Source organism: Dryas octopetala, chromosome 9 (assembly GCF_963921425.1).
Source record: "Dryas octopetala chromosome 9, drDryOcto1.1, whole genome shotgun sequence".
In the NCBI taxonomy this organism is placed as follows: Eukaryota; Viridiplantae; Streptophyta; class Magnoliopsida; order Rosales; family Rosaceae; genus Dryas; species Dryas octopetala.
In genome coordinates, this window is record NC_141374.1 from 6,740,285 (window position 1) to 6,766,298 (window position 26,014).

Here is a 26,014-nt window from a genome sequence, read left to right on the forward strand (position 1 = left end):
AGTATATACTACATAGTTTATAATACTATAATTATATATGTAACATATAGAACATATAACAAAGTATTATAGTCTTAGTAGTTATAAACTAGTTAGTAGTTTTTTTTTTTTTTTCCATGAAACTAGAGTTAGTAGTTATATAAAGTTATAACTTATAAGCTTAAATTGTTAGTACCCTAATCCTAATCCTAATGTTTTTTTTTTTTTTCCCAAACCTCAATCTAAACCCTATTATTTATGTTAATATCTTAATACCTATCATTATTTATGTATGTATAATTATATATAAACTAGTTTTTTTTTAATTTTCCCAAACCCCTATTTGCCCAACCAAACCCTAATCACCCAAACCCCAACCAAATCCCAATTTGCTCAAACCCCAATCAAAACCCCATTAAACAAAACAGTAAAATGTGAGATCCCGTATTTTTACAATATTTTATTTTGGGGTTATTCGAAAATTTTGGGGAATTTATTTGAAAAATAAAAAGGTTTTGGATTAATTTTAATTTTTGTTTTAAATTAGGTTTGACCAAAAATTGACTTTTTGTTATATTGGGCTTTTGGTTTCGAACTTAGACTCGTTGGATAGGTCTCGAACTCACGAGTCCATAGACTCGAACCGTACATTCATCGGAGTTACGGATTGAGAGTTATGGGCGTTTGAAGTGAAGGGCAGTTTTGTTATTTTGTGACTTAGGGTTTAATGAGTATAAAAGCTTCATTTTCAGACTTTTTCCCTCATTTTTCTCTCCCAGCCGTCACCCTCACTCTCTCTTTTTCTCTGTTCTCTCACCCTGTTTTCTCTCCTCTACGCCCAGCGCCAGCGCGTCTGGCGAAGGATGCCGGCAAGGCCACCACCCAAAGCCAGTGCCACCGTGGGGGAGGTACGTCGCTGAGATCCGGGACCTGGGCAAGAAAAGCCGGGTCTGGCTCGGAACCTTCAACACGACTGAGGAAGTGGCTCGAGCCTATGACGTCGCCGCCAGAGAGTTCCGCGGCGCCAAGGCCAAGACTAACTTCCCCCTCCCTTCAGAGACTCTCAATCTCAATGTTACTTCTAAAAATAATAATAATCATAGCGGCAGCAACAATCAGATCTCGAGCCAGAGCAGCACGGTGGAGTCTTCCAGCGGGGGCCGACAGATCTGATGGTGGATTCTTCGCCGTTGGATCTTAATCTTGCCCATGGCGTCGTTAATAGTGGTCCCATTCTTCCCCATGTTCTCTTTGTTCTCCCTCCCCATGGCTTCTGTGTATTTTGATCTGAGTTTTGGTGTGCCTTTGTTGTGTGTGGGTTTTGGTGTGCCTCTGTGTGTGGGTATTTCGAAAATACCAAAATATACCGAAATCCGAAGGATCCGAAAAATGCTGAAATCCGAAAAAATCGATTCGGAAATCGGCAACAAAACTAGATTACCGAAATTTTTGGTAATCGAATCGGTAAGGCCATTTACCGATTCGATCCGACCGATGGGCAGTCCTAAGTTTAATCGACGCTTGCTAGCTTCCACTGCACCCACTGTTTAGTGTTTACCAAAAAAAACTCACCCCACCGGCCCAAAGACTCAGCCGGCGTCGTTGATGGCTGTGCTCAAATTCATCACAAGTTAAAGTACCCCAAAATAAATCAATCAAACTCATTAATTAATTTATGTTAAATCATCATTCTAATTTGTAAATTAGGAAGAATTGACTACTAAAGGGAAGATCTTTACTCCATCAATTAGATCCAACCCCAAAAGTAATAAACGTAAAACTCTCACAAAAGAGAAAAAATTGATTAGGTGACTGCCAAGTGAAGGAGGTTTTGGATGGATTTTCAAGGTAGATTTGTGTCACTTAAAGCGATTGTTGATAGCATTTCTCTATATGTATATTTTAAATTTCTAATGAAAACTAACCAAACCGAGTTTTAAGGTCTCCTTTGTTTGTTTGTTTTTTTTTTTCCCATTTTTTTGTTAAATAACCAGTTTGAGATATATTAATCTTGATGGTTAAAATCAAACCAATCGATCCTTATTAATATTGATTTAATGTTAGGGAGGCTCTATTGGCACTCCTAAAAATTAGTTCTGCACTCCACATATTTATTTTATTCTTTTAATATCATTTTATTAATGTAATGGTCCTAATTGCCCTTTTTTTTCAAGCTTCTTAAATCCTGAACCAGGCAGTGCATCTTCTTCTTTATAAATGTTATATATACATTATAATTTAAGGGCAAATTACACAAAAGTACCTCAACTAACCACCCTATATCACTTGAGTACCCCAATTACAAAAAGTTGCTTTCAGGTACCTTAATTACTGATTTTGCACGCCCAGGTACCTCCGTCAGCTTTTCCGTCTGGGAGCCGTTAATTGCCTACGTGGACTCTGACCTGGGCCACGCGGGACGCAAACCTGGCACTGACGCGGCGACCCCAGATTGGTTCCCGCCCAAATTAGCCCAGTCAGCATCTTCCCTCCAAAAACTGAGCTGCCACGTCACTTAAAATAATAATAAAATAATAAAACAATTTAAAACAAAACAATTAAACCGGTATTGTCTGATTTTCTCTTCTTCAGTTGTTCCTGATCAGTTCTTGGAAAAACGCGAAGATTATTTAGGACTTAGGGTTATTGGAGAGAACTATTGAAGAGAAAAACCTTGCATTATTGGGCTTCATCTTCTAGATCCGAGGAATCTTCTCTGGGTATGCTCTGTTCCAGTTCACCCTTCTCTCCAATGGATTCGGTATCTTGCAATTGTGGGCGAAGAGCTGTACTCTTCACTTCTTGGACTGATCTAAACCCTGGGAGGAGATTTGTCCGGTGTGCCAGTTATGGGGTATGCCTGTCTTGTTCTTGAATAAAGATAATAGGTAATTTTGTTTTTTGAAACTTGACAATTTTTTGCAATGTACAGCGAGGAGGCTGCCAATTCTGGGAATGGGTGGACCCCCCGATGTGTGAACGCTCGAGGGTGATTATACCAGGGTTGCTTAGGAAGGCGACGATGGCTGAGGACGAGCTTAAGATAGTGAGAAGGAAGAACAAATTGCTTTTCACTTTGCTGTTGGCTTCAGGTGTTTTGATGTTATGGGTTAGGGTGGGTGTTTAGGTTGTTTGGGTTAACCATGGCCAGAAATTTTGTGGTTTTTTTGGACTCGTTTATGCCTAAAGATACTGGGAAGGAAGAACAAGCTGTTTTTCACTTTGTTGTTGGCTTCAGGCGTTATGATGTTGTGGGTATATGCCAGCAGTTAAGGGTTTAGGGTTTAGGGTGGGTGTTTAGGTTTGTAGGTTAACCATGGCCATATATTTTGTGGTTTTTTTGGACTTGTTTCTGCCTTTATGCAATGCAAATGGTTTATTTTGAAATGGTTTATGCCTTTTATGAAATGGTTTATGGCTTTAATGCAATGCAATGCAATGCAATTGCAATTTAAATGGTTTATTTTGAGGTTCCTTTTATAGCTTCATTGTGGTGATGGCAAACACACTATTATACATAACATGGTTTCAAAAATCCCCTATTAGAATTCTCACGCCTTCTCCCAGGGTGGGTGTATGGTTTGATAATACCATGTAAAATTGGACTTTAAAATGTAAATAAGGCTCACAAGTCATGGCAAAAAACAAAAAGAGGCTCATAAGGAATACCACAAAAAACCCTGCATTCGCTTAGATAATGTCAATTACACAAAAACCTTGTCTACTTGTTCACTGTGCAATACAAAAAACCTTGTCTACTTGTTACACAAAAAACCCTGCATGTGTCAATCTGTGCAATACTAACTTCAATAACCTTGTCTACTTGTTCACCATTATGTCCAAAAAAGATATTCCCACCTGCACAAAATCTGTTGAAAGGCTCCAAAGTCCCTAACTTCACATGTATTACAAAATCACTTAAATAGCCTAGCTTCATCTGTAATTCCAAAACACAAAACAAACCATATTTTCCACAAAAAAGAAAGCAAAATGTCAATACAACCCATTGTTCATTCTTGCCATAAAGGCAACCTGCTTCACTGAGTGTTTTGGGAGGCTGGGGGTGTTCCTTGAGTGTTGGACTGAGATGACTGAGATAGTTGAGCAGCATGAGAACCTCTTCTTCCCCTAGCACCTCTGTTGGTCTGCAAAGTACAAAACAAATCAGTCTATAGGTATGCAAATGTTCTATAAAATTCACACCATGATCATTTTGAATATTACATGTGCTCTTCCTCCTCTCCTCTGGCTCGTTGTAGATGTACTTGCCCCTCCATTTTGTCTAGCTTGAGAGCGCCCTCCTCTAACAGTGGTTGGTGCTGCACCTCTTCTCCTTGGCAAATGCCTGTGACAAGTCCTGGCATTATGGCCAGTTTGATGGCAAATGGAGCATTTGACTGTGATTTGCTCTTCCCTGCCTAGTACAGTCATGTCAGCCAGAGGCTGCAGTGGCTCATTTGCACCCCTCTTCCTCTTCATTTTTGGTCTTCCAGGTTGTCTATTGTATTGGGGAGGTTCTGGTGGAGTCTTCCTTGTTCGCTCCCACAAACTCATACCATTGACTGGATTGATGAGGCATGTGTAAGCCTCCAAGTATTTCTCCTTGCTGTAGCATGAGGCCACATAGTCATAATGATTCAAATGCATATGATTCATGACTGCCACTGCATGCAAACAAGGGATCCCAGTCAGTTGGAATTTTCTACATGCACATGTCCGATCTTCCAAATTCACAACAAAGATCTGACCCCTCCCAGCATCCACTTGGTAGCTCCTATCTCCATTCCATGTTATCACACATCCCCTGCATGCATCCTTGTTGTCCTCCACTTTTTTCACAACCTTGGGACAAATAGGTTTGTGCCATCGGAGCATTTTGTCCCTCCTAACTTGGATCCTCTTCATTAGCATAGTTCTTACCATCTCGAACATGGTGAGGATTGGCTTCCCTCTGGCTTTCAATATCACATAATTGAAAGACTCACATATGTTGTTAAGCAGCATATCACAGTGTGGCCCACATTGAAAGTGTGATCTGCTCCAGTGCTCAGCAGGCCTTTGCTTTAACCAGACATATGCAGCATCAGAAAGTTGTCTTACTTCATCCATAGCAGTCTCGAAATGTGGAATGCAAGTGGCCCTGGCACTTTTCCACAAAGCATCCTTCAGGGCCTGACCCTTATGCTCTTTGTTGAAATTTGTGTACAAGTGCCTAACACAAAATCTTTGTTGACTATTGGGTAATATGTCCTGTATGGCTGGCAACAAACCCTTTTGCTGGTCAGTGATAAAAGTCCAGTGGTGGGAGTTGACAATGTCTAGATCATTAGCAAGTAACTCAACAAACCAAGACCAGCTGTCCTTGTTCTCTATTTCCACAGCTGCGTAAGCTATGACCCAGGTTTCTTCATTAGCATCCACACCAACAGCCACAAGCAGTTGCCCTCCATATGGACCTTTTAAGTGGCAACCATCAAGCCCCACTATTGGTCTGCAAGCTTTCTTAAAACCCTCCTTACATGCACCTAAGCACATATAACATCTCAGAAACCTCCCTTCATCCATTTCAACCTGTGTAGTGGTCCCAGGGTTTGTCCTCCTAACCTCTGCACAGTAATCCCATAGTCTCCTGTACTGCTCAGCATGTGTGCCTTCAATGATATTTTTTGCCCTCCTCAATGCCCTGTAAGCTAGCATTCTTGTCACCTTGACATTCCACTCAGATGAAACAGTCTGCTGGAATGAGTCAGTGGACCATTCTGGGGTATTCCTGATCCTATCTAAGTACTTGTCACATATCCATTCAGCAAGAATATTCCTGTTCTCATGGATCCTCTGGCACTCATGATGCTTGTAGATCTTCTTGATTTGCAAAGTAGGCTGTTTGTACATCTTCCCCACATGGATCTTCCAAGGACAACCTTTTGCACACCTGACATTAAGCTTCAATGTTAAATTTCGAGTGAAGTGAATTTTACCAAAACCATTCTTGATTGAATATTGCTTGATGGCTGCCCTAAACAACACAGCATCTCTATAAGTTTGGCCACAAATGAACTGAGGGTCAGCTAGGTCAGTGTCAGGATTGAATGCAGGATACCTTCTGGTTGGTGCATCCTCATCATCACTACCATGGATACTCTCTAGCTCCTCTGTCCTGTATCCCTCCTCAGGATCATCAATCTCTCCTACATCCAAATCTAAATTTGGTAATGAACTTGAAGGAGCCTGACTGGTGGAAGCATGATCTGTGGATCCTGGAGCAGCATTAGGTTGTGGCTCTGTAGGTTGTGGCTCTGTAGGTTGAGAAGGATTGCCTTCCATCTCACATTCTTCCTCCACAAACCTTGTAAACCTTGTCTGATCATCATCAGGTGGGAAGTCAGGATCCATAAACTCATCAGATTGCCCCTCAGTAATATGAACTCCCTCACCAGCTGGATCTCTATTTTCTTCATCACTTTGATCCCTCATTGGTACATCATTACCATTCAGGGTTTCTTCAGGTTCATCATCATCACCAACATGTTCAGGTTCATCATCATTTTCCTCATCGGGATCTTCAATAACCACTGTAGATGGCATAGTGTATATGTCATCTACATACTCCTTGTGCCTCTTGTAAGCTTCTTCTGGTGTGAGATGCTCAAAATACATGTCTAATATTGGAAGATCCTCTGGCACTACACTAACCATGTATCTCACATCATCTTCGGACTCCAACAACAGCAAACCCTCATCATATTCCCATTCAGGGTACTTGTAGTAGTAGAAGATGAAACTTTTTCCATAACCCAACTTTTCTGCCATTTTATATATATATTTGAAGCACATGTATTGTTTATTGCAGTTATCAACCCATTGTATTTTGCCACCCTTATACTCTGCGTGTGTGAATTCCCCACCATGGTGCAGTCGAATGGAGAACTTTTCAGGATTGTCTGTGCAAAAGAAAAAGGCAATATGCAATCAACAATTGACTGACGAATGCATTCTGAATTTTTAAGTCACTATTTAAATGCATAAAGTAAAGCAACAGAGGACAAATACCACAGTCGAATGCAACTGTTATTCATTTAGACCACCTACCAGTCAATTGTTAAAATAACACTACTTGCTTTATTCATTTGGACCACCTACCAGTAAAGCAACAGAGGACAAATAACACTACTTGCTTTATGACTCAACAAAGCACTTCCCTATAAAATAACACACTACCAGACAAAGCACGCGACAATTCCCACATGCCCAGAGAAGAATCTACACAAAGTCCAAACCCACCGTACCCACCGAAAACCCTAAAAGCAAGACAAAGAATCTACGCGCCTAAAGCTTATATAAAGGCCTAAACAAAGAAATATAAAGCCTTAAAGACGGAAAAACTAGGAATTCAAGAGATTCAAATGAGCAACTTACCATAGATGGGCATTTCCAACACATCGTGCGGGCGAAACTTCCAACCCATCGCTTTTCTTCAATGTCTTGTTCTAGTGTCGGGAGGGTATGGCTTTTCTGGTGTTTCGATCTCGCTTTTCTGGTGTTCTGATCTCAGGAGGACAACAATGGTGGTGGCCTGGTGGGAGATCGAAGGTCAGGGATAAGCTTCTAGAATTTCTGAAATCTGAAACGTTTAATTGTTTTGTTTATATGTTATTTGATTTTTAAAACTCAGGTTTAATTGTTTTATTATTTTATTATTATTTTAAGTGACGTGGCAGCTCAGTTTTTGGAGGGAAGATGCTGACTGGGCTAATTTGGGCGGGAACCAATCTGGGGTCGCCGCGTCAGTGCCAGGTTTGCGTCCCGCGTGGCCCAGGTCAGAGTCCACGTAGGCAATTAACGGCTCCCAGACGGAAAAGCTGACGGAGGTACCTGGGCGTGCAAAATCAGTAATTGAGGTACCTGAGAGCAACTTTTTGTAATTGGGATACTCAAGTGATATAGGGTGGTTAGTTGAGGTACTTTTGTGTAATTTGCCCATAATTTTAATATATTGTAATGGATAACATTTTAATTAATTTTAATATACACTTATATGTATAAATAGTTTGAATATACATTGTAAACTAACATTATAATTCATTATAAAATATAAATGAGTTTTATTTTCCTCGTTTTATCTTAGGTTGTGAAGTGTAAACAATTAATAGTTATATAGGTGCCAACCTAGTTGATGAGTGATTTAAGTTTTCACCAATTTATAGACTTTAATTGATCAATGTAATTTGTATGATAAAACTAATAAGAATTTAATTTTGTTGTATAATGTACTCACTAATTTTTATATAGTTTATAATTGCACAAGTTTTATATAATAAAACATATTTATTATAAAAAAAAGGGTAAATTACAATTTCATACCTCAATTTTACCTCTGATTTCAAGTTAGTACCTCAAGTTCAAAAAGTTGCAATTTCATGCCTCAACTTTCATTTTGTTTCAAGTTAATATCTTCGTTAGTCTGGCCGTCAAAAAGGCCGTTATCCGATGACGTGACACACCACTAAAAGGCTTCATTTCAACATTTCAATTTAGTACCTCAACTTTACCATGTTTTTCAAGTTCATACCTTAAGTTAAAAAACTTGCAAATAAATAATTATTTTCCAGTTTTTATTTCAACTTCACCCCAGTTTTTTACCCATCAAATCTCTACCAAAATTATCAATCTTATACTCATTTTGAAGCTATGAATATTCTCTTTACAACCATATAAAAATCATGCAAAAAGGAGTTATGAAACCCAAGATAATTGGTCACAAAGTAGACTACCCGAAAGTGCCAAATTTTTCAAACAAATTGACAATTTCGGGTAGCCTAATTTGTGACTACTTCTTTCTTGTTTCATAGCTCCTTTTTGAATTATTTCTATATGGTTACAAAGAGAAGATTCATAGCTTCAAAATGAGTATAAAATTGTTGATTTTGGTGAAGATTTGATGGGTCAAAAGTTGAGGTGAAGTTGAGATAAAAACTGAAAAATATTTATTTATTTGCAAGTTTTTTAACTTGAAGTATGAACTTGAAAAATATGGTAAAGTTGAGGTACTAAATTGAAATGAAGCCTTTTAGTGGTGTGTCACGTCATCAGATAACGACTTTTTTGACAGTCAGACTAACGGAGGTATTAACTTGAAACAAAATGAAAGTTGAGGCATGAAATTGCAACTTTTTGAACTTGAGGTACTAACTTGAAATCTGAGGTAAAGTTGAGGTATTAAATTGTAATTTACCCTAAAAAAAATAAGCTCAATTGAGCGGATCTAGCCCGACCCACTTAGGCTTGCATAGCTTAGCAGCCTTAGCCCATGTAAGTGGGTTTGGGCTTGCATATTGTGGCCTAATCTCAACCTGACCCTGATTTGTCATTGCCTCCAAACCCAAGTAGGTCTGTCCCGAGCCATAACTCCAGGGCAGACCGGGCCAATGATGATCCCTAATCACTCTTATTTATAAGGCTAAATAACTTGAGACCACAAAATAGAGGTTAAGGAGCTACAATACTACGGGTTATTTATATTTACAGTAATGCTACACTTACTACATTTTTATACCATAATTTTATACCATTTTACATGGCATTCATATATTGGACATTAAAAATTAAAAAATAAAACCTAAAAAAGAAAAAGGAAATACCCTTCCAGTGAAGTAATGACACATCAGGTGGAATACAAATGTGGGAAAAAAAATATGGGACAATTAGCATTATTGTTATATTTATACCTCTAAAGTTTATCATTTTTTCACATATATATTTTTTGAAGTTTTAAAAATTACACATACACTTCTTGAAGTTTCAAAATTATTACATACAACCCGTTTTCCCTTAATGTATTAACTTCTCTACTCACTCTTTATCTTCCCCTTGAAACGTTTACACCACCTCTTTGCACCCTTCTAACATTCTTATTTGGACACCTCCTTTTATTGTGACAATGTTTTCTCTTGCAGGGGAGATTATGTGTAACATTTTTTAAATTTCAGGGGGTGTATGTGTAATTTTTAAAATATAAAAAAAAAATGTGTAAAAAAAGGATAAACTTAAAGAGATATATGTGTAAATAACTCACAATTACATTATGCCACATGGACAAAATGGCTGACCCACCCAGATAGCTGATGGTTGGTGCAGCCGATTCGAACTTGGCGACTGGCCCGACACTCAGACAGGGTAGCATTACAGCTACATTGGCTACATATATGCATCATCACTCAATTCCCTCCTCTGTTGTTTATATATATATTCAAAGTCCCAACTCAATTGGAGCACAAGACAGTGACTCTGAGAGAGAGTGGCTGTGATTGGCTTTTCCTACAACTCATTTTTGCCCAACCACACTCACTGCGTCCTCATCTGAATCCACTCTCTCCTTCTCTCTCAACCACACCTCTATCTCCCTCTCGTCCTCTTCACACTCCAACAGCGTTGGTGGTTGGTCTGTGTTTTTGTCCCACACAACCAATCTCGTGTGGTTCTGAATCCCCAAAGATTCAATCCCCCTTTTGCTTATTCACAGATTCTCTTTCTCATTCTTCCCCCCAAAATACATTACCCTCACCAAACTCCTCTCCTTCTTTCACTTTCTGGTAATCTTACCCACTTTTGTTCCTTAGTTTTTTTTTTTTTCTGGGTTTTTGATGTTGGCAATTCTATTTTTTGGATCTAATGCTTCTTGGGTTTTGGCAGGTTAGAGCTTCAGAGCTCTTTCTTTTCTTTTGGGTGCCACCAAATAATTCGTCCGGTAAGATTCTTGCTTCTTCTGTTTCTTAAGTTGTTAATTCTATCAAATGCAAATGTCTTTGGTTGCTTCTTTGTTTTTCCCAACAAATGTGTGGAACCCAATTGTGATTGAGATCTTCAAGAAAGAACAATCAATTGTGTAGGTCTTATCTTTGCATAGAAATTTATCTGGTGATTTTTTATTTCAGTGATTCATAATTATTTGAGCATTATTTGATGTAGAGTATCATCTCCTGATTTCTTGTAGTTAAAATCTCTGTTATAACACCTTTGCCCTTTGCTGAACAACATTAGACATAGCTGCAATCATGTGAATTTTCTGTTTATAAATTTGAATGGAACCATCAGCTGAAACAGGCATTTTTTAATAGGACCATTGTCCCTATGATTAATGACCATTGTTTAACTGACTTTTCCTTCATATTCTTTCCATCCCTTGGAAACATATGTTATATCTTTTCATTGCTGTTTTGAAAAAGGAATTTGTAAAGTTGAGAACTTGCATAATTTTGTTACCCTTATTTCGTTTACTTCTTGTCATTTTGCTCCCACTCTAAACAGTCTTAATTTAAACTATGCCATTCTTTATAGTTGGGGTACTAAAGATATTGATGTTACCTTGTCACTTTCAGTTCTGAATTGTACTAACACATTGTAATGCTATTAGAAAGGTATTCATTTGTAATGCATATGTAGTTTGGAGTCCATATCACAATTGTGATGCTTCCTTGCCTTGCTAATTTGAACTAATTGATTAATCTATGCCTAATTAGTTAATCCTCATTATGGACTGGATGATGTGCAATTAAGATGAATACAGTACTACTGTCATGTATTAAATATTTTATATATTCATTAACTGTTTGTCAAATATTTCACATATCTATGCGTATGTATAAACAGCTGTGTATGTACATGCATGTAGCGCAAGTATGTATATCATCTATATGCTTTTCAAGAGAACTGAACATTGAGTACTTTTGAGGAATAAACTCAGTTAGAATTCAAGTTATCAGTACAAAGAAGTTGAGAAAATGTCAATGTTTACATGCTTTGATGATTTGAGCACCTTGTTGCTCATGATAGGCCTGTTTCACCATCAAGCTTAGATATAAACTTGACTTAGCTGCTAAATAGGCTGATTGTAATTGATAATGCTCTAAGTTTACGCTGTTCATAGGCAACTTGTTGATCTATTATTATTTATTGGGAAAAACCTTTTCATTTTGTTTGTTGAGTTTTATAGAACATTGGCTTTTAATCTTTTCCCACCTCTGTCCAATTGATCAATAAAGCTGGGACAAGGACTTGTTATTCGTTTTGCCAAAGGGATATTTTTATTTTATTTTTCTGGGTTGCTGATTGTTCTTTGTTTCCAAGGAATGTATTTATTCTTTTTAAAGACTAGGATGAGTAAATTTATGTCATTTCATTATGTAATTCATTTGCCACCTTCCAGAAATGTTTGAAATTTATAATTCGGTGACAGGGGAAACCTTACTAAGAGTCTATGGTTGATCTGCCTTTTCTGAATATTACGTAGTGTTGATGTGGATCTAATGCAGTCGACATTATGAACTTAAAATCGTACTCTTCATTGGATGCAATGGAAGCATGGTTTGGTGAAAATATTTTCTACAAGTATGGTGGAATTTTTTAGCAAGTATAGGATGAGTTTACATTAAGGATATCACTTAATTTCATAATTTCCTCGTTTCTTAGGTTAAGTTTTTCAGGAGTTGCCTTCACCCTAAACAAAAGTAAACGGAATGAAAAAAGAAAGAAATTAGCTTTTCCTCTTTATTTATTAGAAATAGTAATAATCCTTAGATGAAGGATTATTACATTCAGTGTGTGTGCAGAAATTGGTTTAGGAAAAGGAGTAAAAGTAAGAAATGAAAAATAGGGTAGTTTACAATTACCATATTAGCTTCTTTTTTTCTTTTTAATCTAATACGATATATTGTATTTCATATATCCTAATTGACAAAGAGGTCTTTCTTTATAAGGTGATGTTTCTAAATGTTCTCTGTTCCAAGCCTTTTGGGATGAACGCAACATTTCTATGGTTATAGATTGACAATTTGTATAAGAACCACTCTTCCTCCACACTTTTAACCAAGGTCCTTATATATTGAATTCATATGCCCAAATCTAATTGTTTTGGTTTTTGAATTCTGATTCTGCAGATGGGGGATATAGTGAAGGATCTGACTTCTGGTACCGTTGGGGGCGCAGCACAGTTAATAGTTGGGCACCCATTTGATACCATCAAGGTTAAACTGCAAAGCCAGCCTGCTCCACTCCCTGGACAACCTCTGAAGTTCTCAGGTGCTATGGATGCTGTCAGGCAGACGCTAGCTGCTGAAGGCCCAGGGGGTCTCTACAAAGGTATGGGAGCTCCACTTGCGACTGTTGCAGCCTTCAATGCTGTCCTCTTCACGGTAAGAGGACAAATGGAGGCATTGCTGAGGTCTCAACCTGGTGTTCCCCTTACAATTAGCCAACAGGTCGTTTGTGGGGCCGGGGCTGGATTAGCTGTGTCCTTTCTAGCATGCCCCACTGAGTTGATCAAGTGTAGGTCAGTGTTATGGATCTTTTCTTTAAAAAAAAAAAAAAAAATTACAAACCAATCTTCTATACATTTTCAAAGTTTTGAATTAAAGTTTGATTCATTCTCAAGCATATATTCTCTTTAGCCCTTGTGCAGAGTGTGTATAACCACTCTCAAAAGTACTATAGACAGTGCTTAACGGAGACACCAATAATAGTTTTGTTCTTTAAAACTTTTTGTTATCCACCTTAATCATTTTCCTTTCCTTTCATTTGGATTTCCATAAAGGGAAATTGTATCTGCAGATTGATTCTTTTTTATTCGAATTAGCTTTTATGGCAGATAATTTTAAAATCCTAAATTCATCATGTTTTCATTTCAATAAAGAAATGAAAACCTTCTTATATTTAAGCTGTTTGGGTTTAATTAATGGTTGAACAGGTTGCAAGCTCAAAGTGCATTGGCGAGTGGTGGCTCAGTTGGTGTTGCAGTGAAGTATGGAGGGCCAATGGATGTGGCCAAGCAGGTACTTAGATCAGAAGGGGGTGCGAGGGGTCTCTTCAAGGGCTTGGTTCCCACCATGGCACGTGAGATACCTGGAAATGCTGCAATGTTTGGTGTCTATGAAGCATTCAAGCAGTACCTCGCTGGAGGTCAGGACACTTCTGGGTTGGGAAGAGGCTCTTTAATGGCAGCTGGAGGCTTGGCTGGAGCTTCCTTCTGGGTCTCTGTCTACCCTACTGATGTTGTCAAGAGTGTACTTCAGGTAGATGATTACAAAAATCCCAAGTTTTCAGGTTCACTTGATGCATTTAGAAAGATCCTGGCCTCGGAGGGAGTTAAAGGCCTCTACAAGGGCTTTGGACCAGCTATGGCTAGAAGTGTTCCAGCTAATGCAGCATGCTTCTTGGCATATGAGGTGACAAGGTCAAGTTTGGGGTGATAGTTTATTTTGGCGTTGGTTGCTGCCGGTGGATTTAGTGAAATTTAACAGTCCTCTTGGTTTTCTCATGTTGAAGCCATTTTTCTATACATGAATTTGTGATTTGGTACTAAGGTCCTTCACAATTTGAAATCAAATAACAGTTTCTGTTGCCGGAAGAAATGTTCTTTACTCTTGCATGCACTGGTTTTGTCTGTTTTCTCCCAGAAACTCTTGCAGATGACTTGCATCCGATGTATGTGGTACAGGCCAACCATTACAACTTATCTAATGTTTTTAACTACTTCAGAAGAGGCTTGACACGTGGCGGGGGGAATTAAGGGTGACCATGTGACATGGAAGTAGCAGATGTGGCGTCGACATGTGAAGTTGCGGTGGAGGGAATTAAGCTATAAAGATGCTAAAGAGGGTAGCGTCACTCCCATATATGTTCAATTTTTACCCAGAAACCCAGAAGCAAAGAAAGAGTATGCCAGTTTCAAATGATCCTTTCTCAACCCATACTTGGCTTATTGATAATCCATGATCCACTTCCTTTTGTAGTACCCTACTCTATTGTTTGCCACCACTCGAGAAGCAAAAGACATTCTGTATAATCGTAATACCGTCACGTAGTGGGAATTAGTTCACTTGGTATAATATAGGTGGATATTATTAGTACTATACATTCAAAGTATAAACATGTCGTCCACCTATCTTATCAAAAGTGAATTGGTTACATCACATTATAGTAAAATAATTGTTCTTTATGGTGACTAGTGACATGGTAGGAGTGGGTGATGTGGTGTCGGAGGTGGAGGTGACATGGCAATGGAGGTCCCCATAGAGGTTGCCACATGGCATGCATACAAGTTGATACTTGGTGAGCTTCAAAATTGAAAATATTTAAAGGGCAATTGAATAAATTTCAATTCCCTAATCAATCGTGTTTGACTTAAAACTAATAAAATTCAAAGCACTATGACCATTTCTTAGAAAGGAAACTATTTATGACATTTTCCTTATTTTGAAATTATTTAATTAGTGACCAAAAACTTAAAGTTGATAAAATTCAAGGTTAGTACTTAGTAGTTATTTTGCCCCTTTAAATATAACCCGTTCGTCAAGTTGCTCCTGAAATAAAAAATTTGGTTGATTGAACCATCAAACTTTTAAAAATAAGTAAATGTGGGCCAATTTTTTAGGACTTAATCCAAATTTTCTTCCAAAAGATCGTGTAACGGAAAAATGGACAATTCACGTCCAAAGCCATATGTGGGTTAAATGCGGTTTGACATTACCAAGACTTGCCCCTTTCTGGAAAAATAGGACACGAAAAGGAACAAAATTTGGTGGTGAGTTGAGACAAACTCACAAGACCTATGTAAGACTTTGGATTTGAATTTTTTAATTTGCCCTCACTTGAAGAACACATGACATCTTTTGGATGAAAATTTTGATGAAATTCTAGGAAATTGACCTATATTGACCTATTTTTAAAAGTTAGATGGCTTAATTTACCAAATTTTTAATTTAAGAAACAATTTGACACACAGGTAAAACCGAACTAAACCATTCATTATATTTTTTTATTTTTTTTATATGTGGCATATTGTGATTGGACTGTCATAGTTATTTGTTTGCTTAATACATATTCTCATATTGATATTATTGCATGTTTTATTGTTTTGTTAGTGTAGATTGTGCATTTGAATGTTTTAGTGAATTTATTTCAAATTTAATAATTAATTATTTGATTAGTGCTAGTTGAATTCTTTTTTTTTTTTACACACAAACCGCTTAATCAAACTGAGCCAAACCAGTTATGAGTGGTTTGGTTTGATTCGGTTCACAAACTATTTTTGTGTTAGACCGGACCAAACCAAACCGTTAAAGTTTCTTAGTTTGGTTTCCAGTTTGATGTCCAAACCGGACCGCGCCCACCTCTACTGCAAATCTTGTCCAAGCTAAAGCTCCCTAGAAGAATGAAGATTTCTTGAAAATTTCTTTTGTGAGAACTAATGTCTCATTGACTTTGTAGCAAGGAATAAGGCTAATGAAGGTGAAAGTTTGACTTTCATTAATGGACAAGAAACATTTTTTTGAAAGTGTTTACTTAATTTTCTCTTTTTATTTATTATTATTTTTATTCAAATTTCTCATTTTAATTGCACAACAAAAGGCATTCCATTTAGTCGGAAAATCAAGAATACTGGTATAAAATAGACGTAACCGAGCCAATACGAGAAAGACAAGGCACATGCTCAACATTGACAAAACCTAAGACACATTAGAAAATTTCGCCGAAATTTTGAGGTTTTCAGGAAGTTTTCAAAATTTTGGCAAAATTTTCCAAAATCTAAACGAAAATTGTTTGGTATTTTGATAAAATCTCCCCCCTCCCCAAAAAATGAAAATTTTCTCCTTACCTACAATTGAGGAGCAATTTACAACTGAGAAATAGAAAACACATATATCTCAGCTATTAACTATGATTTGCTAGAATTAAGGGTGTGATTAATGCACGATTGCTAAGATTATGTGATACGATGTGCTAGAGTTTAGGTATTATGAATATATGGTGTCCCCAACTTAGATTTCATTGGATTTTAAATATCCAATGAAATCTAAGTGTCCCCAAGTCAAATTTTAATGGATTCCAAAGAAATCAAGGTGTCCCCAACTCAGATTTTAATGGATTCTAATGAAATCTAGGTGTCCTAAAAAAGTCATAGATTTCATTAAGTGAAGGATTTTAATGAATTTTGATACATTTTTTACACATAAAAAATTCCATAAGAATTCTAGTTAATTTCCTTGGATTTTGATGGATTATATGAATTATAAAATCTATTAAAATCTGAGTTGGAGATACACCCTTAAAATTTCTCAAGATACATAATATTTAATTAACTGTATAGTCTGTATTTATATACATCACATTGTATATTCCCTTGCATACGTACAAAACAACTGTCTAAGCAAAATAAAAAAGAATTCTTGAGGCTTTCCAACATGAAGTCATGGTTGGTGTATTTGATACTTTTTACTAGCATGGTGGTGCTGAGCCATGGGGATATGGAGGTGACTAGGATGCAAGGCATGGCCAAGAGAACAACAATGCCACATGGAGCTATTCTTCCACCTCCTAGTAACCCATATGACCGTGGTTGCTCGCCGATCGACTGCTGCCGTCAGGGTGGTGGTTCACCCATGTATAATCTTATCCAAGTTAAAGCTCCCTAGAACAATGAAAATTTCATCAAGGAGAATCCTTTAGTGAGTACTAATAATGTCTCATTGACTTTGTAGCATGATATAAGGATAAGAAACATTTTTCAAAGTGTTTTACTTAATTTTCTCTTTTTATTTACTTTTACTTCCCTTCTTTTTATTTAAATATCGTCTTTTAGAGTTATTCAACAAAAGGTAACTCATTTTAGTCGGAACATCACCTTCCAACATCGTACAAAGTGTTTTCACCACAAAAAAAAAAAAAAAAAAAAAAAAAAACCACATAATAGATATCGATCATAATAGTAGGTCTCCATAAAATTTAAACTTCAAATTATATTAAAATGAAATGGAGATTATTGTGGCTACATCACCAAATGATCCTTGGCACAATCATTATAAAGGTTTGCTAAAAATTTGAATAATTATTATCTTTTTGGACACAGGTCCTCTGCAGGAATTTTTCTCTGCTAAGATCTGCTTGACTTCTGTTTGAAAGCATACCAACTCATTTAAATTCCATCTTAGTGGCTACAAATTTGGCAACACTTAATTAAAAAAAAAACAAACAAAAAACTCCTTCCACAAATAGAAAGCACAAATGCCATTCCACTCAACTATATTTGTTTGCTTTAGAATATGAATCGATCGAGGCATAATAAACCAGTGGGTAGAGGCCATCAACTTCACTTCAATATCCTTCAAATTTTAGTTCCAAAGCAATTAAAACTTTGAAAAACAACAATTTTCAATTATTTCAGACTCAATTTTGTATTTGTTCTTCTTACAAGTAGGAATTATAGGAAGAACGTGGTAGCAGAAAAAACAATGTAAATTCTGAAAATAAACCCTCAACCCAGCACAATTTATTTATTTTTGTTCCAAAGCAAAAACGCATAATTTTGGGAATCAGAACTTCATTCATTACACATTTGCTTTCTTTTGAATTAATAGATGCAAGCTAAGATTCAATAATACTGGCATAAAATAGAGCCAAGAATTCATAAATGCAGCCCTGCTGTACATAGAACAAGTTGTCTAAAACTAAAGAAGTCAAAATGGAGTTTTAATATACACATATTAACATAGAGGAAATTACAGATTTGGTCTACTTATTTTATACCTAGTTCAATTTTGGTCCACGATCTTTTTTAAGTACGTTCTGTTTTAGTCCATTAATTGTTCTACTTGTTCAATAAAGGTCTAATCCGAAATTTCATTTTTGGAGTTTATGATTTTAAATCTTTTGTGTTGTGTTTTCTTCAATTATAATTGAAGTATATGTTATATCTCATCATTTCTTAGTCATAGGAACCAATTTGGAGTATTAGAATCGAAGAGTATTGAAGTTGGGTGAAGTTTGAAAATGTAAAAATTTTATGGGAAAAATTAGTTGTTTCGGGTACCCTACTTTAAGGTTAATTATCTTGAGTTTTAGAACTCTAATTTGAATAATCTTTATATGGGTGTAAAGAGGATATGAATAGCTTTAAAATAGGGTCAAATGTGGGTCAAATTTGAGAAAACAAATCTGGACATTTATTGAACAAATGAAATAATTAGTGGACCAAAATAGCATTTAAAAAAGATCGTGGACTAAAATTAAACTAACTATAAAATAAGTGAACTAAATCTGTAATTTCCTTTATTAACATAAAACATACATTTGTTTCTCCATTTCCATAAGATCCACCAGCCAAAGTTCCATTCAGATCCAACATGGTAATCATAAACTTTTGCAAACATGGTTTTTATAAAGTTTTAAATATTAGGTTTATAGCAAATTAGGGTTTTTTTAACTTGTCTTTGAAGAAAACAAATTCCCTTTATTGTTTTTGAGTGCTCGCTTGATTTTTGAGACAAATCTATGATCACATGCACAAATTTTTATCTCAAAAGATATTTAATTTGTCACCGTGAGTTTGAACCTTGAAAATCTTTAAAAGGAATATTTCTCTCGATCAAAATCTTTGAAATATATTTGAACAACTAGTAATTAACATAAGAAAGGTATGCCTAGACTGGAAACTGATTTGTACGTGTACCCTATATGTATTCTAGAAATGTATTCTGAAATTAAAACATGTCAAATAAAAAACTTACCTGATGCATAAGATTCTTGCTACACTAGTTAGTCAAAAAATTGCTGAATAACAGAAACTAAACTTCCATTCGGAATGGTTAGAACTTTGATTTTATAATCTATACTTAGAAACTTAAAATCCCAATTCGATCTGTTTGCCATCTAACTGAAGTGTGAAACCAAAACAAGGTTTTGTTTCAAAACTACCTGGATCAGATCTAACTGTATGGGATACAAGATATAAAACTTGGAGCTTTTAAGTTGAACTTTGAAAACCTGATCTTTATGATAATCAAAACAGATACAATTTACTTATTTTCGTTTCTTGTTATGCAAACATCATTAGTAGGCCTTTTGATTCTTAAGCATGTATGGAAGGGCTTTGATACCACATGTAATCTACATATACCAAAACAGATATATACGTACCTTAGGCATACATGAATAAGAACGCAACATGAAACACAACCCTTTACCATAGACTAACCTGGAATTGAGGAAGACATGATGGAATGCTTGAACTAGCCTTCTGCTATCTCTACAACTATGAAGTAACTGGTTTATGGGGCTCAATTTTCTGCAGTACGTATCTATGAGAGCATGGACTATCTTTATTTATAAGGGTTAGCTCGACAAGTCCTACCCATAATGAACTAAGACATATGGTTAAACATTAATTGCCCCTTAAAAATAGTCCAATAGTCCTAATTCATATCTAGATGAGCTATTTCAGCTCCTATTAAGTCCCTTAATTCTTATAGAATACTGATAGTATATATAGCTGGTATAAGGATGAATCCGGATTGATCTAGGTGAACTCAATTTCTTGTTCCTGAAGTCATGATGAGTTGTTGTCATTGTCTAAGTGAACTAGTGTATGTCCATATAGAATTCTTACATGGACCTCCTAATTTGAGATGAAGTGTCAAATTCATGCTTGTCCTTGGGTTCAGTTACTTAGTTCTAAAAGTATGCTAGGAGTTATACCGGCTATGCTTTCAAACCTCTAATTATCCACGTTTAGGACATCTTGCTATCTTAAACCTATGATTTGTTTTCATTAGGTTGTGAAAGGATAATATATAATGTCAATTATGGATTAGACTGGATTGGTCCACTGTTGTTTACAAAATTTGACAGGTACAATCATGCCACTAGAACTAAAGTACGATTGCATACAAAAATATAGCATGCATGATAACCAGTCCGTCATAAAAATGCATTGCATGTTATGTGTCTGCCTGTTGCCTTGTCACATTGTTTTGTTAAGGTTTTGAGTGGATAATTAGTATAACTTCTAGGATTATGGTTAAATAAGGCTGTTAACATGTTAGATTTTGGATTCTAGTTTAAGAATAGGGTTTCTATTTGTAAGTGAAACTCAGTTTTAATAAATAGTTGTTTTTTAAAAACCCTATATTTATTAAATTTATTTAACTTATGTATAAAGATTTTGGGTTGATTAAGCAAATGATCAGCTGAATTGGTAAAGCTCAACCCTACACAGACCTAGTATTTGCAGTAAAGTTAGGCAACATGGTTGACTACATAGTGATCTCGGATTCCGAACCAGAGTCTCCAATCCCACCCACTCAGACACCCACAACTCCAGTTTACAATAGTGATGAAGATCCTTAATTCTATGACAGTGTGTGTATACCACCTGAAGTGCCCTCTTCTCCCTTATTTAATTCCCTTATACTTTCTTAGAGGTTTGAAGTTTAAAGAGATATGTCTCATATTTTTATTCAAAGCTCTTGTTTTTATTTAAACGAATAAATTTTTCAAATGCCTTACTTCCAAGCTGTTTTGAGGAAATAATTTAGAGCTTGTAGAGAACTTTTACAATCTTGTTTTGTAAGGAGTTTGAGGGCCAGACATTTTAAAAAGAATTTCTTACTGATACAACCTTAATTAGGGCTCACAAACCATGCATGCTTCTAGTAGCACTCTGTCCTACCTATTCAATCTCGAGTATAACAAAAAAAGAAGTATAGCTTTATATTAATCATTTGATTTTAGGATTACTTATCACAGACTTAGTAATCATTTATAAACTTGGATGTCCACTAGCTGTGGCACTGCCACCAAACCTTCTAGGCTCAAGTTTGGGGTGTAACAGGCCTCCCCTTTACATTTTTTCAATGTAGGATAAATAACTATGCCAATAATATAACACAAGCATACTCATTGAATTTTTTCACCCAATAATATAATTTTTTAGAATAAATATTCAATATGATATCAGAGCCACCAACATTAATTACATACCCTTAAAAAAATAGAAAATTAGGATTAAATACTAAATATTAATAGTTTTTCAGTAAAGCAGCAATATACTATTTTTTTTTTTAATTTAGGTACTAACCTAGAGCAAGACATGTTGGATTAGGTCACAAATCGGTTTGCTATACAGTTATTACTGTCGAATAATCACAGTTGTGACTATTTCAAATTCATAAAAATTCAAAATTTATAAGAGTTTAATGTTTTTTATTTAAGCTTGAAAGATGAAGTCATATAACCTAGAAACTAAACATTAAAATTTAAGCTTTGCAAATATTGAAAAAATAATAAATCAATAAAAAAGTTATGACTGTTAGATAGTCACACCTTGGTATAACTATATATGTTTTTTAAAGTTGGTACCTAAACTGAAATTTAGTATCTAAAGTGAAATAATATAAATATTTTGGTAATTAAAATAAAAAACATTATAATTTGGTACCTAAAATCAACGGACCTTAAAAAAAATCACACATCAGAATTATATTACTTCGGATCACTAAAAAAAAAAAGATCAATTGTCCATATACAAGACCCCCAAATTAGGGATCCTAGGTGGGAGGGAGAGTTGAGGATTAGTCCACAACTTATGTCATGTAAAATTTTCAAGGCTTTTTGGGCTGCAAAATTTAGAAAATAACTAATATCAAGGAGTGTCTCTAATGAAATGGCAAAAACATAAAGCAACAACAAAAATATGATAAGTCTGATAAATTAATAAGGATATATATAAGAAGGAGAAACACACCATTTTACACAAATATTAATGCATGAATATATAAGTACAAAATTATTGCAAGCCTAATCGACCTAATTTGGTACACTATAATTAATCTAACATATGATTAATATAAAGACTAGTTAATTGTTTTTTATTTCCCTTTTTTTCAGAACATGTTAACATATGCATGCGGACGATATAGTTGGTTGGTTGGAAAAACTGTGTGCCTCCCTATTGAGGGAACAATGTATAATTAATGAGGTACTAACAAAGAGACAGAGTAAATGAGGATGCTGCATGTTTGTGAATAAATCCACATGAATTCAACAACCAATTACCATCTAACACGTGGTACATCGGCCTTATTTTCTGTTCTGACTTTTCAATGGTCAATTTGGTCAGACCCAGCTATCTATGTCATCATGCTAGCTCAGCAGTACAAATAGTGTACATTTGGGATCAGCTCTTACCTCCGGGCTACCCAGGTCCGATCCGAACCGACATTGAGATCCACCAAGAACTCGAGAGATCATTTTTCTCCAGACATCTTCAGCTCGGCTTGAATCCAAATGTTATCTTTTCTCCAATCACAACTGTAGGTCACAGTTCGGCTCGGCTTAAACTTTAATGTTTAGTCTTTGACTCTCTGGGTTATAGGACTTCATCCTCTACGCCTAAATCAAAAGCATTAAACCCATATAAATTTTGAATTTTTATGAATTTAAAACTGTTCGACAGTCACAACTGTATAACAAACCGATTTGTAACCTAATTCAAAATTTCTTGCTCTAGGTTAGTACCTAAACTAAAAAAAATTAGTGTAATTGTTGCTTTGTTGAAAACTATTAATATTAATTTTCTATAGAAGTGTCGACTTAATTTTACTTTTTTTTTTTTTGAAAAAATTGGTAGTTGCAAGTGACATGTGGCACCCTATAAGTGTAATGAAACAAAATTCAAGGGGAGCCACTTTGTGCAACTGTCAGTTGGATCCAACCATCCAAATTGTGCCCTCTAGACCATGCTCACAAATTCGACTATTGGAAAGGCAAAAAAAGGCGTCATCAAAACAAAACGAGAACATCTAAATAGCGTCTTAATTTGGGCTAGTGGATGAGGCTCAGTCTTCATTTGTTGGAGTAGGTTATAAATCAAAACTCATGGACAATAGTGCATTGTTAAAAAAATAAAAAGCGTATTTAAAATTCGAAAAACCATCGATCCTTATATCTTTCATATGTCACGTAATAAAAGACGTTAGAAAGAAAATAAGACATTTAAAAAGCTTCATTAAAAAGTAAAGAGGACATCTAAAAAGCGTTCTTAAAGCTCAAAAACAATTAAAAAAATTATTAAAAGCACCCATAAAATTCAATTATGGAAGAAAAAGAAGAAGACATTGCTAACAAAAATTATATTTTGTTAAGATATATAAAGGAAATATTTTCATAAAACGTTACATAATCTACAAATTTCGATGAAACAAACCATGTCAAAGTTGTAAATAAAAAATATAGGTCATCAAAAGTTTCATATTCAATGTAATTCTCAGATGAATGCACCAATATTTCTTCAGCCCACTTTCTTCCTAGCACATTAACTTCTTCTCGGGTGTATGTGACTTTTCGTTTAAACTGTAATAATTAATAATGAGTCTGTTGTTAAAATATATAAAAGGTTGAGATGTGAATAATCTAAAAGTAGTTAAGCACGAGACATAGTTTGAGACATGAATAAACATGATACAAAAATGCAGCTAAAAGCCTAAAGTAGTGAAGCACAAGACGTAAGCAATTAATTTTCTTAGAAACAATCAAGCAGTACGAAAGAGGATAACTTTTTATAATCATAAATGAATAGATGACTAAATTCTTTGAAAATAAAACACCAACTGAGGAGAAAATTAAGCAAAAATTAGTCATTTAATACAATTCAAAGCACCATGACATTTCCTTAAAAAGAAATTAATTAAATTATTTAATTAGTGACTAAATCTAATTTCCTATTTTATTTTGCCGAAAATTTCATTTTTTCATTTCTTGGTATATACAACACATATGGTGATAATATAGAGAGGATATCAGTTATGAGAAAAGGCTTAAAATCTTTCATTGCTATAAACTAATTTAGAGGAAATTGCAGATTTAGTCCAGTTATTTTATACCTAGTTCAATTTTGGTCCACAATCTTTTTTAAGTTCTGTTTTGATCCACTAATTATTTCACTTGTTCAATAAAGGTCCAGATTTGTTTTCTCAAATTTGGTATGTCTTTTATCCTATCAAATCTCACCCAAATTCAGCAAATATATACTTATTTTAAAGCTATGCATTTCTTCTTTACAAACATATAAAGATCATTCAAATTGAAATTCTAAAACTCAAGATAATTGACCCCAAAGTAGGGTATCCGAAACTGTCAATTTTTCAAATTTCACCTAATCTCAATTCTCTTAGATTAAAATTCTCCAAATTTGTTTTTATGACTAAGGAATGATAAAATATAACTTATACTTCAATTATAATTGAAGAAAACACAACCCAAAGGATTTAAAGTCACAAATCTGGACCTTTATTGAACAAATGAAACAATTAGTAGACCAAAACAGAACTTAAAAAAGATCGTGGACCAAAATTGAACTAGGTATAAAATAAATGGACCAAATCTGTAATTTCCTCACTAATTTAAATACATAAAATCTTTCACGCTGCCGTCAGGGTCGTGATCGTGGTTCACCCCCGCATGATCTTATCCAAGTTAAAGCTCCCTAGAAGAATGAAAAAATTCATCAAGGAGATTTCTGAAACATTTTTCTGAAAGTGTTTTATTTATTTTTACTTCCTTTTTTTATTTAAATATCGTCTTTAAGAATTATTCAACAAAAGGTAATTCATTTTAGTCCAAACATCACCTTCCAACATCATAAATGGTGTTTCCAAAAAAAGAAAAAGAAAAACCACATAATAAATATCGATCATAATATATATAGTAGGTCTCCATAAAATTTAAACTTCAAATTATATTAAAATGAAATTGAGATTAGTGTGGCTACAGCACCAAATGATCCTTGGCACAATCATTGATTCATTATAAAGGTTTACTAAAAATTTGAATAATTATTATCTTTTCGGACACAGGTCCTCTGCTCGGATTTTTCTCTGCTAAGATCTGCTTGACTTCTGTTTGAAAACATGCCAACTCATTTAAATTCCATCTAATTGCTACAAATTTGACAACACATAATTTAAAATAAAAAATAAAAAAACTCCTTCCACAAATAGAAAGCACAAACGCCGTTCCACTCATCTGTTAGACTGTTACCATCTTCAACTATATTTGTTTGCTTTAGAATATGAATCGTGGCCAAAAAAAAAGAAAAGAATATGAATCGAGGCATAATAAACCAGAGCGTAGAGGCCAGCAACTTCATTTCAATATCCTTCAAATTTTAGTTCCAAAGCAATTAAAACTTTGAAAAACAACAATTTTCAGT

At 35.2% G+C, this 26,014-nt stretch overlaps 1 protein-coding gene across 1 annotated transcript; it reads left to right on the forward strand.

The window, feature by feature from the left end:
- The first annotated feature begins 10,234 nt into the window (after nt 1-10,234).
- Nucleotides 10,235-14,398, forward strand: BOU (Mitochondrial substrate carrier family protein). The gene is made up of 4 exons (XM_086227848.1): nt 10,235-10,568; nt 10,669-10,723; nt 12,912-13,303; nt 13,718-14,398. Exons 3-4 carry the CDS (start codon nt 12,912-12,914, stop codon nt 14,217-14,219), a joined length of 894 nt encoding a protein of 297 aa, XP_086083974.1. The 5' UTR covers nt 10,235-10,568; nt 10,669-10,723; the 3' UTR covers nt 14,220-14,398.
- The last annotated feature ends 11,616 nt before the right edge of the window (nt 14,399-26,014 follow it).

Excerpts from the sequence above, each read along its gene's own strand:
- BOU (XM_086227848.1), top strand. The coding sequence starts at position 12,912 with ATGGGGGATATAGTGAAGGATCTGACTTCTGGTACCGTTGGGGGCGCA. Across the intron at positions 13,304-13,717 it reads ACTGAGTTGATCAAGTGTAG|GTTGCAAGCTCAAAGTGCAT; the intron begins GTCAGTGTTATG and ends ATGGTTGAACAG.